Source organism: Macaca mulatta, chromosome 16, assembly GCF_049350105.2.
Source record: "Macaca mulatta isolate MMU2019108-1 chromosome 16, T2T-MMU8v2.0, whole genome shotgun sequence".
Lineage (NCBI taxonomy): Eukaryota > Metazoa > Chordata > Mammalia > Primates > Cercopithecidae > Macaca > Macaca mulatta.
The window spans coordinates 47339125-47352258 of record NC_133421.1 but is presented as its reverse complement, the minus strand read 5'-3'; the positions used below and the strand labels follow the sequence as shown (position 1 = coordinate 47352258).

The 13134-nt window shown below is 56.1% G+C and overlaps 3 protein-coding genes across 4 annotated transcripts in view; 2 read left to right on the top strand and 1 right to left on the bottom strand.

Moving 5' to 3' along the window:
* Positions 1-4800, bottom strand: part of LOC106994020 (uncharacterized) — a 31393-nt gene extending 26593 nt beyond the window's left edge. The window contains exons 1-2 of the mRNA XM_077971039.1: positions 4795-4800; positions 3649-4036 (exon numbers count right to left, since the gene is read on the bottom strand). Of these exons, the coding sequence (XP_077827165.1) occupies positions 3649-4036; positions 4795-4800 (394 nt within the window). The remainder of the gene's footprint in view (positions 1-3648; positions 4037-4794) is intronic.
* AATF (apoptosis antagonizing transcription factor) overlaps positions 1-13134 on the top strand; it is a 370250-nt gene that overhangs the window by 242191 nt on the left and 114925 nt on the right. The window lies entirely within an intron of this gene.
* Positions 3649-10268, top strand: LHX1 (LIM homeobox 1). Of its 2 annotated transcripts, XM_028836227.2 has the most exons (6): positions 4061-4346; positions 4838-5459; positions 7348-7574; positions 7671-7948; positions 9250-9415; positions 9801-10268. In XM_028836227.2, exons 2-6 carry the CDS (start codon positions 5290-5292, stop codon positions 10178-10180), a joined length of 1221 nt encoding a protein of 406 aa, XP_028692060.1. In that variant the 5' UTR covers positions 4061-4346; positions 4838-5289; the 3' UTR covers positions 10181-10268. The 2 variants fall into 2 exon arrangements, with proteins under 2 accessions (XP_014974945.1, XP_028692060.1); XM_015119459.3 differs by having other exon boundaries at positions 3649-5459.

Below are 13134 nucleotides of genomic sequence, written 5' to 3'. Positions count from 1 at the left end.
AGCCCCCCTTGCTTAGAAAACATGGCCGGGCGCAAAGTGCACACTGGAGCAAGGTGCCAAGCCCCCCACCCAACTTCTCACCTTAAATAGTGCGCTGACCTAGGGATCTCGGGCAAGCCTCCTAACTTGGGCTCCCTGGCAGGAGAAGTGGAGATAGTACCCTTCTCTTCCACCCCCGACTACCCCCTTGCTATACGGTTCAGGGGAGACCGTGACAAAAGCTGTAAAGTACTGCACACGAGTAGATCATTTCCATGAGAGAATGATGGGTGAGATTAAGGCAATTTGAGTCTGGAGAGATCTAGAGGGGAAGGTGAGGCGGGAGACCCTGGCGCTCAGATCCGAGCGACTTTATCCACGCAGTTCCCTGCGTGGCATTACCGCGGCCTCACCGAGTCTGGGCGGAGTTTGCGTGGCCTCTGGGACCGGCAGAGTCCAGGGGTGCTCTTTCCTCCCTCTTCCGGAACGGGTGTAGCTGAGTGTGTACTCCGCATGGGGTAACCTCCTAGAGCCGGCTCCGCCCCAGGTGCCTCCTTTCACGGCCTTATCACTCTTTTCTGCTCCTTGGGCTGTCCTGGAGCAGAAGGGACAGGAGGGAAATGGCCAGGGGGGTGACTGGGCAGGCTCTGTCCATGGGCCGAGCATCATTCTGGAACCTCATGGGGAAGGAAGGGGGATGGAAGTTTGAGAGGGGCACCTTCAGGCTTCCCAAACTGCAAGGCATCTGGGGAGATCTGGTGCTGATCGTCAAGGAGCTTCTCAAGAAAAGAAACCTGGACTGTGAAAGTCACCTCCTAGGCCCTCTGGGGCCATATCTGGGGGTGACTGGGAGGAGGGTGGAAAGGATTCTGCAGTCACCGAGCTATCAGCGAAAATGATCCCCACGGATCCTGGTCCAGAATGTACAGGTCCTGGGCGGTGTAAGTGGCTGTGGGTCTGTGGAGGACGTTGGGTAGGAAAGCGCTTGCGTAGTTGAGGATGCAGACAATAAGTGTGGCCTGGAAGGTGAGGAGGGGAGGTTGGCGCTCTTCGCTGAACGGACACTGGCTTAAATGCAGAGCTGAGCTGAAAGGCTTCGGAGAAGGTGAATTTAGAAAGCCTGGTCAGTTTTCTCTCCATGTCCCTGCGACCGATTATGTTTTAAAACAAAAGCTCAATGGAAACGAAAACAAAACAAAACCCACCATTAGTCTAATGTGCTGTCCCCGTGGAGGAGTTAAGTCTGGACTCCAAACCTAGAATCTGGAGCCAAGAGGCGCACTTTGAGTTGCGCTCCCGACCCCCATTGTAGACGCCAGGGTTGGCTCCTGCGGACCTGTTTACTGAGCCATCTGGACACCAGGAAGAACAGAGCCTGACGCCCTAGAGCGACCGTCCTGTCCTCACCTTCAACTCCCCTGCCTCGCTGGTCCTTCTGTGGAGAGGGGCCTTCTTTCCCCTACACCTAGGTCCCAAGGTTCTTGCTCCCCAAATGGATGGAGCAACCTCCTCCTGCCCACCAGAGGGATGTGACAGGCTTTGCGTTGGGGAAGGGCCGGCAGTTGGGTCCAGCTGTCGTCTGGTAGGTCCCACTGACCGCCCCACACTCCACCGTGACCCCTCTGCTTTGCATGAGAAGGAGCCCAGCTGGGGCAGGGGCGGAGGCGAGCCACCCGGGACTGGGGCCACTATAGATTCCAGAAAGGGGCGGTTGGGTCGAGAGCGCTGGCGGCGAGAACCGGGACAGATGCGGGGGAGGGGAGGAGGGTGAGGACAGCAGGGCTGGATGGGCCCCCTCCCCCTCAGGTCTCACGCAGCGCAGCAGGCTGGGAGGCGCCTGGGAGTCCGGGTGGAGGAAGTGAGGACCCGGTGCCACACGGCTCTTGGCGCTTTCGGGGGTGCCAGAATCCTACCGAGTACCGGTCGGCTTCCGCCGGGAAGTGCCGGGTCCGCAGGAGGAGCGCGAAGCCGAGTCGAGCCCGCGGAGCCCGCCCGCTAGGTCACAGAACCGCCTTCTCCATCCTCTGCCCCGCCCTGCGTCGGGGCCTGGGAGAGACCTGCGGAGGCCGGCGGCGCGCAGGAGCTGACTAGTTCCCTGCGCTCCTCCGGCCGGCAGCCGGGAGCCCACATGTGTATGTGCAAGAAAGTGTGGAGAAGGCGTTAGGGTTCCGGCACCCAGGGGTCAGGGCAGAACGCCAACGAGTCGCACTGCGGGTCTCCGCGGCTTCGGTTTCCATGACATAGTGACGCCGGCGGCAAGGCGGGGGCTGCCTGTGGGCCTCGGGGTTGCTGGGCGGTGCGGGCGGAGTCAGCAAAGGGGCGTTGGCAGAGCCCTAAAACCCCACGGTTCCCCGGAGCGCAAGCCAGATTCGCTGTAGCAGCTTCCCCTTTCGTCCGAAGAGGGTATTCCATCTGTAAAGCGGGATTCCCTGCCAGCCCAAGCTCAATGGGACTGCGCTTCCCCGATCATTTTCCCCCTTTCAGCCTCCGCCTGGTCTGCGCATCGCGAGTGGGGTCCAAAGGCCAATTCCACAATACCAGCCAGCTCCGGAGGGACGCCCACCATCATTGTCTTCCATGCTCGGGTGAAATGAGCCTTCCTAGCACTCCTTCCCCCAAAGCACAAAAATGGGGGCAAAAATGGGACCGCCCAGCCCAATCACCTTCAGACTCCACTTCAGGAGAAATCCTGGTTAAGCCCACCCAGAACAGGTGTGGTCGAAACGGAATTTAGGGTTTGACTTGAGTGCTCCGAAAAACTAAAGTAACTCTTCCAGGCGAAGGCACTCTAGACCAGGATCTGTCCGCCACGTCTGGGCAAATGCGCCCCTGGGGGCGGCGGTTCCGAGTTCCTAGCCAGAGAGGGATTAAGGAGTTATGGGTTCCCTGAGGAGTGAACTATGGAGGGTGTGGTTTGCTGTTGTCTGGGAAAGCCGGTGCCAACCCGAAGCCTGGACAGAGGAGGACTGGAATCCGGGCACACGCTGCCCATACACTGCACGCCCATCTACTGCAGCCTCTTCGTGGCGTCCTGGCATCCCGCTCCTCCTTCCCTCTTCCCAACGCCACGACCATCACCCCCAGCCGCCGTTGGAGCCCCCGGTTTCCCGCCTAGTCGTTTGTTTTTGTACGTGAAAGGTGTCTCCGGATCACAGTTTTCTCACAACTTTCTCGCCAGGGTTGCAACTCCTCACCCGTGGCGCTTCCCGGTCCACTCCTTACCGCGCGCCGGCGCCGCGCCTCCGGTCTCCCCGCCCCCATCAGGAAACCGCCCGAATCAACTTTGCGAGAGTGCTCTGTGGGAGACAGACACTCAGCTCGCCCAGGACCCGGACCCTGTGGACTTTGGATGGATTGGGGGAGGGGGCACAGAAAGAGGGACGGGAGGAGGGAGATTCTGCTGCTAAGCGCCCCCTCCCCCTCCAAAGATGTGCACTGTGCCTGGAACAAACTTCCAGGTCTAGAAAGTAAGGGGGGACAATGCCAACAGCCGCTGAATTGCAAAGCCCAGCAGTGCAGCGGAGCCGCCTGGGATTCCGGACCCAGCTGCACCCCAACCTTCCACCAGGCTCGGTCTTGGACTACCCCTACTCTGCAGCAGAACTCTGGCCTCCACCTGCGCCTATTCCCGCGCTCTCTCTGTCCCTCCCATCGAAACCCACGCCTTACCGGAGCAGGAGGGGGCCCGGGCACGGTACTGCCCGCCGTCCGCGCAGCGCGGGGCCGCGGGTGCCGCCGCCACTGATCCTCTAAACGCGGTCTCCCCGCACTCTCCCGGGCCGGGGGATGCAGAATGGTTTACAGAGGGACCGCGAGGCGCTGATTGGTCGCAGGCCGCAGTGACGTCGGCGGGCTCTGCATTAAGGCGAGGGGGCTTCCAGAGCTCAGCCAACAGCCAGGAGCAGTGACCGAGCCGCCGGAGCTGGGGAGAGACGCACCAGGGCGGCGACTGGGCCAGGAGACCAGGGACTGAGGGACGCGCCCGGGGAGGGCCAGCAACGAGCCGCGGCCCGGGCGGCGACAGCGGCGGTCCGCGCGAGCCGTTCCAGCCGCCGGCCTACTGTAGCCGCTGCGCCAGGACATTTTTTTTTTTTTAAAGCTCTTCAAGCTGTCCCCCTCCTCCCCGACTCCTCCCGCTGCAAAAGAAAAACAAAAAAAAAAACAAAAAAAAAAAAAAGGAAGGAGGCTAGAAAGGAAACCCAGATTTGCCACCACAACGAAAAAAAGAAGGGGAAAAGGAAAAGGAGAGAAAGTCGAGCGACTGTGGGTTTAGACGGAGGCAGCCAGAGCGTGGGCCGAGCGATGCGGGGCTGTACGCCCAGGCGGCCGCGAGTTGTGACTGGAGCCACGATGCACGGCCAGGCGCGGTGAGAAGCCAGCCCGTAGTGCCTCCCGAAGGAGCCCGGGCGCAGGGAGGGTCGCCCTGAGGACACGGAGGCCGCCAGGCAGGCCAAGGGCCGAGGTGACTGGGCTGGGGCGGTAGGGAAGGAGCGAGTGCGCCTGGCTGCCTCCGCCCGGAGTTGTCCCTCTCTTTTCGATTGACACAAACACTTCTCCAAAAGCGGGGAAACCTAAGCAACAAGAGCAATCAACACCAAGATCTTCCTCCTACCCTCCCCTGTCTCCCTCCCCCGTCGTTCGGCCCTCGCCCCCTCCCCCAGGCCCAGCGCGGGCGCTCGGCGCGTCCGGACCCGCGGCGCGTTGCCGGCAGTTTAGGATCCAAAGCTTCTCTGCTCCTTTTGTTCTTTCCTTTCCTTTTTTTTAAAAAGAGGGGGGAAATCCCAGTGGTGGGCAGCCTGGCACGCACACACTCGCCCTCATACCCCGACAAAAGCAGATGCACTTTGACTTCTGACAGCTCTACCTCAAGCCCGGGAGAACTCAGCGGCGCTTTCCTCGCAACCCGAGCTCGCCTAGTCGTCGTCGTCTTCTTCGTCTCCGTTTTTATTTATTTATTTCCGTTCCCGCCGCCGTTCTCGCCGACCTTCACTCCTCCGCGGGCTCTGGGCAGAAGGGTCGCATTCTCGCCCGCCTGAGACTTCTTTTCCTCGCCCCTGGAGCTGAGGAGGGGCAGCTATAGCCCGGGGCCCCGGGACTCCCCCGCTGCACACTTCACTGAAGCGCCCCCAGGCCCCGATCAGCCTCGTTTTCTCCACCCTACTTTGATTTCCTGGTGCGGGTTTGGCTTGCACGGCCGAGTGTGTGTCCTCTTTTTGGAGAGACTGGGGAGTTCGTGCCGGTTGTCTTCAGGAGCCCTGGGCTCTACTTTGTCCCGCTCTCTCTGGGCCTCATCAGACCAAACCAAAGACCATGGTTCACTGTGCCGGCTGCAAAAGGCCCATCCTGGACCGCTTTCTCTTGAACGTGCTGGACAGGGCCTGGCACGTCAAGTGCGTCCAGTGTTGTGAATGTAAATGCAACCTGACCGAGAAGTGCTTCTCCAGGGAAGGCAAACTCTATTGCAAGAACGACTTCTTCCGGTGAGTACTTTCCTCCCACGCCTCTGCTGCTGCCTCCCCGCGGGCCCTTCCCGGCCAGCTTCGGATCAGAGGTTAGCGTGGCCTCGCAGCTCAGTTAGGAACTGCTTCTAGAGAGGGCAGCCAAGTCCCGCGGGCGCCAGCCTCTCCGCCAGCTGGCGCGCTGGGAGCTCGGGACGCGGCCCTGCTTGCATCCTGGAAACTATGGGTCTGGGTTTGGCTGCACGTGCCTGGGAAGAAAGGGTCTGAGCCTGACTCTGCCCAGAAGCCCCTTCAAGCTTGGAAGAGACAGGGCAGCCTCGGGCGTTGTAGTCCGGACTGCTGTCTTTCCCGGAGCCAAGCTCTGCAGCAACTGCATTCTCCAGGCCTTCGGGGTTGTTTGCCTTCCAGGCTGAGCCCAGGCTCCCTCCCAGTCACTACCTTTTCCGACCCTGAGCGGTCTTGGCGGGAAGCTCCGAGCCTTTTGCGTAGAGTGTCTGGGCCAAGAACTTGGCCTTAAGGCCGATCCTGCACGCCCGGGGGTCTTCCCCAAACCCGGACAGGCCTCCGAGTGCAGACCTGGCCAAACTGCCTCACTGTAGCCTGCGAAGTGCCCGGAGTTTTTCCCTGCTCTCCTGGCTGCCGAAGTTGTCTGGTGGTTCGGCTTCAGCCCCAGGCGACTCCGACTCCCACGGGCTCCGCTCAGCAGTCCTTCTAGGAAACTGCCAGCCACAGCCAGCAACCTCCTTGCTGAAACCTGGGGGAAAGCCGAGCCCCCCAGCTTGCTGGTGGGGAGACTTCTCCCTACTCCCCTTATCCGTTTAACATTTTAATTATATTATCTTACACTCACAATTTTGCCACTCCATCCGCACAAACACACAAGTCAACAGAGAAGAACGGGCGCAAATGCGAATTGTAATTCTACCCTACGGATGTGAAATCTCGCAATTTACTCGGCGTCAGCCGAGTCTCTGGTTTTCTAAGTTTGTGGTCATAGTTCAAACCAGGGAGCAGGGAGGAAGAGGGATTCAAAGCCACTCAGAGGGCCAAGACGCGCTGTCCCCAATGCCGCTCCAGGCTGGCGTTGGGTTGCGTGGAATCATGAAGCAAAGCTCCGTGCTCGCTGGTATTTCGGGAGAACGCGCGGGCTGAGCCTCTGACCCTCCGCGGGCTGCTCGGTTTTCCTCTGCAATGACTGGACCATAGCGGGAGGGTGGCAAACCGTACTCGTACCCGCTGCCAGTGGGTCCCTGAGGCCTGGCCTCCACAACCCGCGGCAGGGCGCCCAGAGCCAGCTCCCGCGGCTCCCGCTTTTGCCAACCTGCCCCGCTTCAGGCAAGAGCGTGGCGGCGGCCCCGCTGTGGCTACGGGGGTCTCTCCGCGGCTATGTTTGTTTACCAACAGCGGGACTAGACCTCGCCAACCCCACGCCTGTGTGCGGGTCCTTTTGCGGTGAAGGAGAGAAAAGCAGCGCTCCGCGCACGTTTATATAAAGCTCTAACTATAATTCGACTTTTCTGAATCTAATAGGAAAATAAGTGTCCCCTGTTCCCCCCCCACCCCCCCACAGGCCACCTTCTTTAGACGATGCATCTTTCCTCTGGGATAACGCTGGGAGTGAAGCTGGGGCTTGGGGGGCAGCTTGGGCCCCTGGCTCTAACCGCGTGTATCTCTTGCCTGACTCTTCCCTGGTGCCGTGCTGTCTCTCCTGCTGCCTCCTCACCTGCTTAACCGGAATTCTGCCTCTCTTTATCTCTCTCTTCCCTTATTTCTCCGCTCCATTTCTCCTCTCCTACTTCCTCCACTTTTTACATCTTCCCCCTCTCTCGCTGTCATCTTTCTCCCCGCCTGTCTCCCCGCTGCCCCTGGCTGACCCATCCCCGCCCCCGCCCCCGCCCCACCCCCGCAGGTGTTTCGGTACCAAATGCGCAGGCTGCGCGCAGGGCATCTCCCCTAGCGACCTGGTGCGGAGAGCGCGGAGCAAAGTGTTTCACCTGAACTGCTTCACCTGCATGATGTGTAACAAGCAGCTCTCCACTGGCGAGGAGCTCTACATCATCGACGAGAATAAGTTCGTCTGCAAAGAGGATTACCTAAGTAACAGCAGTGTTGCCAAAGAGAACAGCCTTCACTCGGGTGAGGCCCCAATTCCCGGCTGGCTAGGCGCAAGCGGGTCCTGGGGGAGAAAGGCTCTCCAAGGCCCCGGCTCATCTGTCCCTTCCCTCTTCTCAGCCACCACGGGCAGTGACCCCAGTTTGTCTCCGGATTCCCAAGACCCGTCGCAGGACGACGCCAAGGACTCGGAGAGCGCCAACGTGTCAGACAAGGAAGGGGGTAGCAACGAAAATGACGACCAGAACCTGGGCGCCAAGCGGCGGGGACCGCGCACCACCATCAAAGCCAAGCAGCTGGAGACGCTGAAGGCCGCCTTCGCTGCTACACCCAAGCCCACCCGCCACATCCGCGAGCAGCTGGCGCAGGAGACCGGCCTCAACATGCGCGTCATTCAGGTCAGGCCCCGGCGCGCCTCTCCATCCCACAGAGGCCCATATTGCCACTTTGGGCACCCAGGCCGAGCCCGGGAGACCCCAGAATCCAGAGAGAAGTGAGAGATGGAGTCTGAAGGTGGGGTGCCTAGACACATCTCGAGCCTGCAGGACCTATGAAATGCCTGATACCTTAGAGCATCTAGAAAGCCCTCTTCCCGGCCCGACAGAGGTGATCGTGGCAGTGGAGGGGGAGGGGCGGGAGCTCAGCCAGAGACTGGAGGAGGGGAACTGTTGAACACTCTGGAGAGAGTGGGGAGCCCTCTTTCTGCACATACCCCACCCCCATCTCGGGTTCTCAGAGAAGTCTCAGTGTCCCCCAGAGTCAATCAGTGCCTCTACCTTCTGCACAAAGTCAACTCCTTCTAAGTCTGCAACTCCAACTTTGTGATCGTTGCTCCAATTAGACAAGCCCCAGATCAGGGACTTCCCCTCCAAAGAGAGGTGCTTCTGCCAGGAGTCAGCTTTGCTTCCAGCCAGTTGGAGTGAAATGGGGATGGGAGGCCACCTGGAGGCAGCTGGGCCTGTGGGAGGAAAGGAGGTGAGACTGCTGAAGCTCCAGGCCAGGGGAATCTCTGGCTCAGTGCTAGGTGTCCGGTTAACCGGGCCTGGATGCCCTGCGTGGGTGTGGGTGGATGTACCTGCCTGGGAGGCTGGCCGTGCGTGTGCACATGTGTGCAACACGGAAGGCCCTGAGGCCTGCAGGAGACTGTGAGAACCTGTGTGCATGAATGAGAAGTTGTGCGTCTGTGTCACCATTGGCAAGAGGCTGTGGATAAGTATGTTTGGCACTGTGAGATTGTGCATGGGTGTGAAAAGGAGATTGTGGGTTTTGGTATTACAGGCTGTTTCTGTGTCTCTGTCATGGCTGGAGGAGGGTTGCTGCAAGAGACCGTGAAATGGAAGTCCGGTGTGTGTCTGACATTATTTTGGAGAGGCGTAGTCTCTATGTGTGTACAGCCCCAGAGAAACTGTAACTGTGATAGTGTGACTGTTAGAAAAACCCCAGCTATACCACAACTGCCTCCCTCCAGACAGGGCGGCCTGTCCAGGTCCTTCTGTGGGATTCCTGCTCACCATTGATTGGCTCAGGGTCCACCCTGAGTGGTCCTAGTTGGAGATCGCCCCGTCACCACTACCCTACACACACACACACACACACACACACACACACACACACACACACACTCGCGCGCGGAGTCGGCCAGCCAGGCGGAGTCGGGAGTGGAGTCTCGGAGGGCTCACCCCGCCGCCATGTGCTGCAGGTCTGGTTCCAGAACCGGCGCTCCAAAGAGCGGAGGATGAAGCAGCTGAGCGCGCTGGGCGCCCGGCGCCACGCCTTTTTCCGCAGTCCGCGCCGGATGCGGCCGCTGGTGGACCGCCTGGAGCCCGGCGAGCTCATCCCCAACGGCCCCTTCTCCTTCTACGGAGGTGGGTGCGCGTCGAGCGGCGGGGCGCGGCCAGGTCGGGGCGGGCTTCGTTAGAAGCGGGTGGCAGCGCGAGGGGCACGCCTCCTTCTCTGTAAGCCACTGGAGAGTCGGGGCGAGTAGGGCGAAGGCTGGGAATAAATCAAGGGGAGGCGGCGAGACCGAGGGCCCAATTCCCGGCCCTGAATGACGGGGTTGGGTGGTAAGGGGCAGCTCCCGGGTTTGCGCCCAGCCTCTTCCCTGCACCCAGGCCCGCAAGGGCTCCCCGCGATCGGCGAGTTCCCCGCGTGGTCTTCCTCAGCCCGCCGAGGGCGCGCCTTCCCTCCCTTTCGGTCCCGCCGGCCCCCGGCCGGGCCCTGACGTCCTGCTCCCTCTCCGCCGCTCCGCAGATTACCAGAGCGAGTACTACGGGCCCGGGGGCAACTACGACTTCTTCCCGCAAGGCCCCCCGTCCTCGCAGGCCCAGACGCCAGTGGACCTACCCTTCGTGCCGTCGTCTGGGCCGTCCGGGACGCCCCTGGGTGGCCTGGAGCACCCTCTGCCGGGCCACCACCCGTCGAGCGAGGCGCAGCGGTTCACCGACATCCTGGCGCACCCACCCGGCGACTCGCCCAGCCCCGAGCCCAGCCTGCCCGGGCCTCTGCACTCCATGTCGGCCGAGGTCTTTGGGCCTAGCCCGCCCTTCTCGTCGCTGTCGGTCAACGGTGGGGCAAGCTACGGGAATCACCTGTCCCACCCCCCCGAAATGAACGAGGCGGCCGTGTGGTAGCGGGGTCTTGCACGGTCTGCGGAGTTCGTGGTTGTACAGAAATGAACCTTTATTTAAGAAAAACAGAAAAAAGAAAAAAACATAAAAAGCAAGTCCCCACCCCCTTCCTCCAGCCTCGACAACCATTCTCCTTCCGGATGGAAAAGGGGGACACGAAATAGCATCCAAATCGGCCTCGAGGTGGGATTGGGATCCGCGCACTGGCTCTCGACGTGCAGAACTGGAGCTCCCCAAGGGAAATTCAGACCTCTCCCCAACTCCCACCTGGACCTAGATCTGTGGACAGACCCCGCGGGCGTGTGCGCCTGGCAGGCGGGCGGCGAAAAGACGTCCAGGGCAGCCGCGGGTGCGCACAGCCATTGGCGATGCCAGGAGCCCTGGGGAGGGAGGCCGTGAGCACAACCATGAGGGAGGTGAAGCGGCCCGGGGGCGCTCCCGGGTCAGCCAAGAGGGTTCTAGCTCTGGGATATCCCTTATTAGTGTTGTCTCAGAGTTCAACAACAACGGCAACAAACTCTTATAGCTTCAGAAACGCCGACCTGCCATGCATCAGGTGGGACTATATATATATTTTTTGTCTATCTGGATTTTTGGTTTTTGTTTTTGCCAAAATTGCAAAATTCTAAATGTAAAGCCCTCCGTATCAACTCTTCTACCTTCACAAAACTACACACACACACATAAACACATACACGGACACACTCGGTAGGATGGTCTCCAGCCAGACCGCTCAGTAAAATGACTTGAACATCAGCTGTACAAGAAAAGTATTCTACCTTCACACACAAAAAAGTTAAAAAAAAAAAAAAAAAAAGACTATTGAACTAAAAACAGTCAACTGTTTACGTATAATGTTAAATTCAGGAGTTCAGTGTTTTACTAATATATCCTGTTTTCAAACCTCTTGTTCGAAAACAAAATGTTTTGAGCAATCAACCAAAATTGTTCCTTTTCTTTTCCTGTAGATGTTCTGACAGATTTGCAGGGCTTTTGGCTCACTGTGCTAGTATGTAAAAAGGTGTTGTTTACATGAGGCAAAGAGAAAACATGCTATTCAGACAGTTGCCAAATAGAATAATTATAGCACAAATACTGTAAAGGTGCCTGGCACCAGCAACCTGAGAAAGTGTTAAAAAAAAAAAAAAAAAGTGTTACAAGGTTTAAAAAAAAAAACATCTTTGCTAATTTTTGTCCTGTTGAACATTCATGGAATTGTTAATATGACTTATATAGACCCACACAGGTTTTATTTTTGTGTCTTTAAAATAAAAGTCCAAAATATTTAAATTTTATGGTCAAATATGCAGTCAACAGCTGCTACTTTTTCTTTATATATTAAATTTCTCATATGTCTTTTATTGTTCTAATAAACCTAAGCTTGTGTGACCTCCAGTGCATATTAGACCATTCACTGTATGAAAGAAAACATGTTGAATAAATTTGTGAGTTTTTAATAAAAATAGAAAACCTGATGTTTAGATAATTGGCGTGTTATTTGATGTGTTCAAAGGGGAGCCCTGATGGGGAACTGAATGGGTCCTCAGAAGCCAGGTGGAAAAGAGAGGCAGGATTGGGGTAATATATCTGTCTTTGCCTTGGCTGTGGCTGAAACCTTTTGCTAATGCCAGCCAAGCTTTTCTCTGTGGCTTCCTGCTGTTATTAGCTACAGATTTGCATCCTGTGGATTTAACTGATATCGTTGAAGAGATGTTTGCTGATAAGTTAATATAGAACTTGAAATAGAAATCAAATCCATGGCTAAAAAATGAGTGGTCCAGGTCTGTGATTAGGCATGAGATCCAAGGCATTCCCTCTTTCACTCTCCCTGCACATGCAAAACTGGGCTTGTGAAGATCAGATACTTGTAAATACATAGTTAGAGATGGTCCTTTTCAGTTTCAATTCATTTCCCATAGATAATCTGGCTTTCTAATTTGGTGGTTTGAAAGATAATGTAAAGGCTTTCTAATTTGGTCGTTTGAAAGATAATATAAAATGAAGGTATAGTACAGCTAGAAATGAAATATTTTAATCCCTTTCACAGAACTGATATGAAATTGTTGTTTTGTAGTATTTGTTACCTTTGAAGTTCCCCAGAAGGAAAACTATTTTGCCTGGCACAAGATACATATTAGCTTCTCTGAAAGATGAACAAAAATTACTAATATAGAAATCAAATTTCAACTGGGAGTTACCAAAAGCTTCTAAAAGTAGCTCAATTCTTTCCAGTCCTTCATTAGACTTGGAAGAAATTTGAGTATTTTATCTACTATGAAATACTCTTGTGGATGTTTGTGTTTCAGTATCAGATGCTATTAGAGTTCCAGGATTTCTTTTCCATATCACCGAGATTTCACTCTGGATTATTTATTTCCTTATTTAAAATGTCAAAGGTTTGACATTAAATGGTATATAATTTCCAGTGCTGTTTTCAAATTTTGTTAAGACACAGCCAGGTTTATTTTTCCTGCAGAGAAGGCTTTAAAATAAGCAATATTTCACTGCATCCATATGATGGCTTATCTAATGGGGGAAGAGGCTATCCGGGAGGAATCTGGTAGTGTTCTTTCAGAAATAAAAATGTATGAAATACAAAGGAGACTTTTGAAATTCCCAGCCTCTGCATGCAGCACACTTCTTTATTTGCTTTATATGCAATCACTGGATCGGCTTGTTTTTACCTTTTTAGCATTTATATACATTATATCATAGCTAACTTTCATTATTAGCCTCTACTCTCTAGCCCCCTTTAAAGACATTCATTGAAATGAACTGCGCTCATTGGGAAGCTGCTTTTTCCTATCAAGGCTGCTGAATTATTTAGCAGCTTTATTGTGGAATCGGGGTATTTGATAAGAAGCGTTTTCGAGTTGGGCACACGATGTGGATTCGATTCTTCTTAACTCCGTGGCAGTGGCGCAGTCTCTCCCCTCAGCGCGGGATTCAGAATCCTG

What these genes read in the sequence shown, in the direction of transcription:
- LHX1 (XM_015119459.3), top strand. Translation starts at nt 5,290, where the DNA reads ATGGTTCACTGTGCCGGCTGCAAAAGGCCCATCCTGGACCGCTTTCTC. An exon ending in TGCAAGAACGACTTCTTCCG is followed by an intron (nt 5,460 to 7,347) that starts GTGAGTACTTTC and finishes CCACCCCCGCAG; the next exon opens with GTGTTTCGGTACCAAATGCG. An exon ending in TCAACATGCGCGTCATTCAG is followed by an intron (nt 7,949 to 9,249) that starts GTCAGGCCCCGG and finishes CATGTGCTGCAG; the next exon opens with GTCTGGTTCCAGAACCGGCG.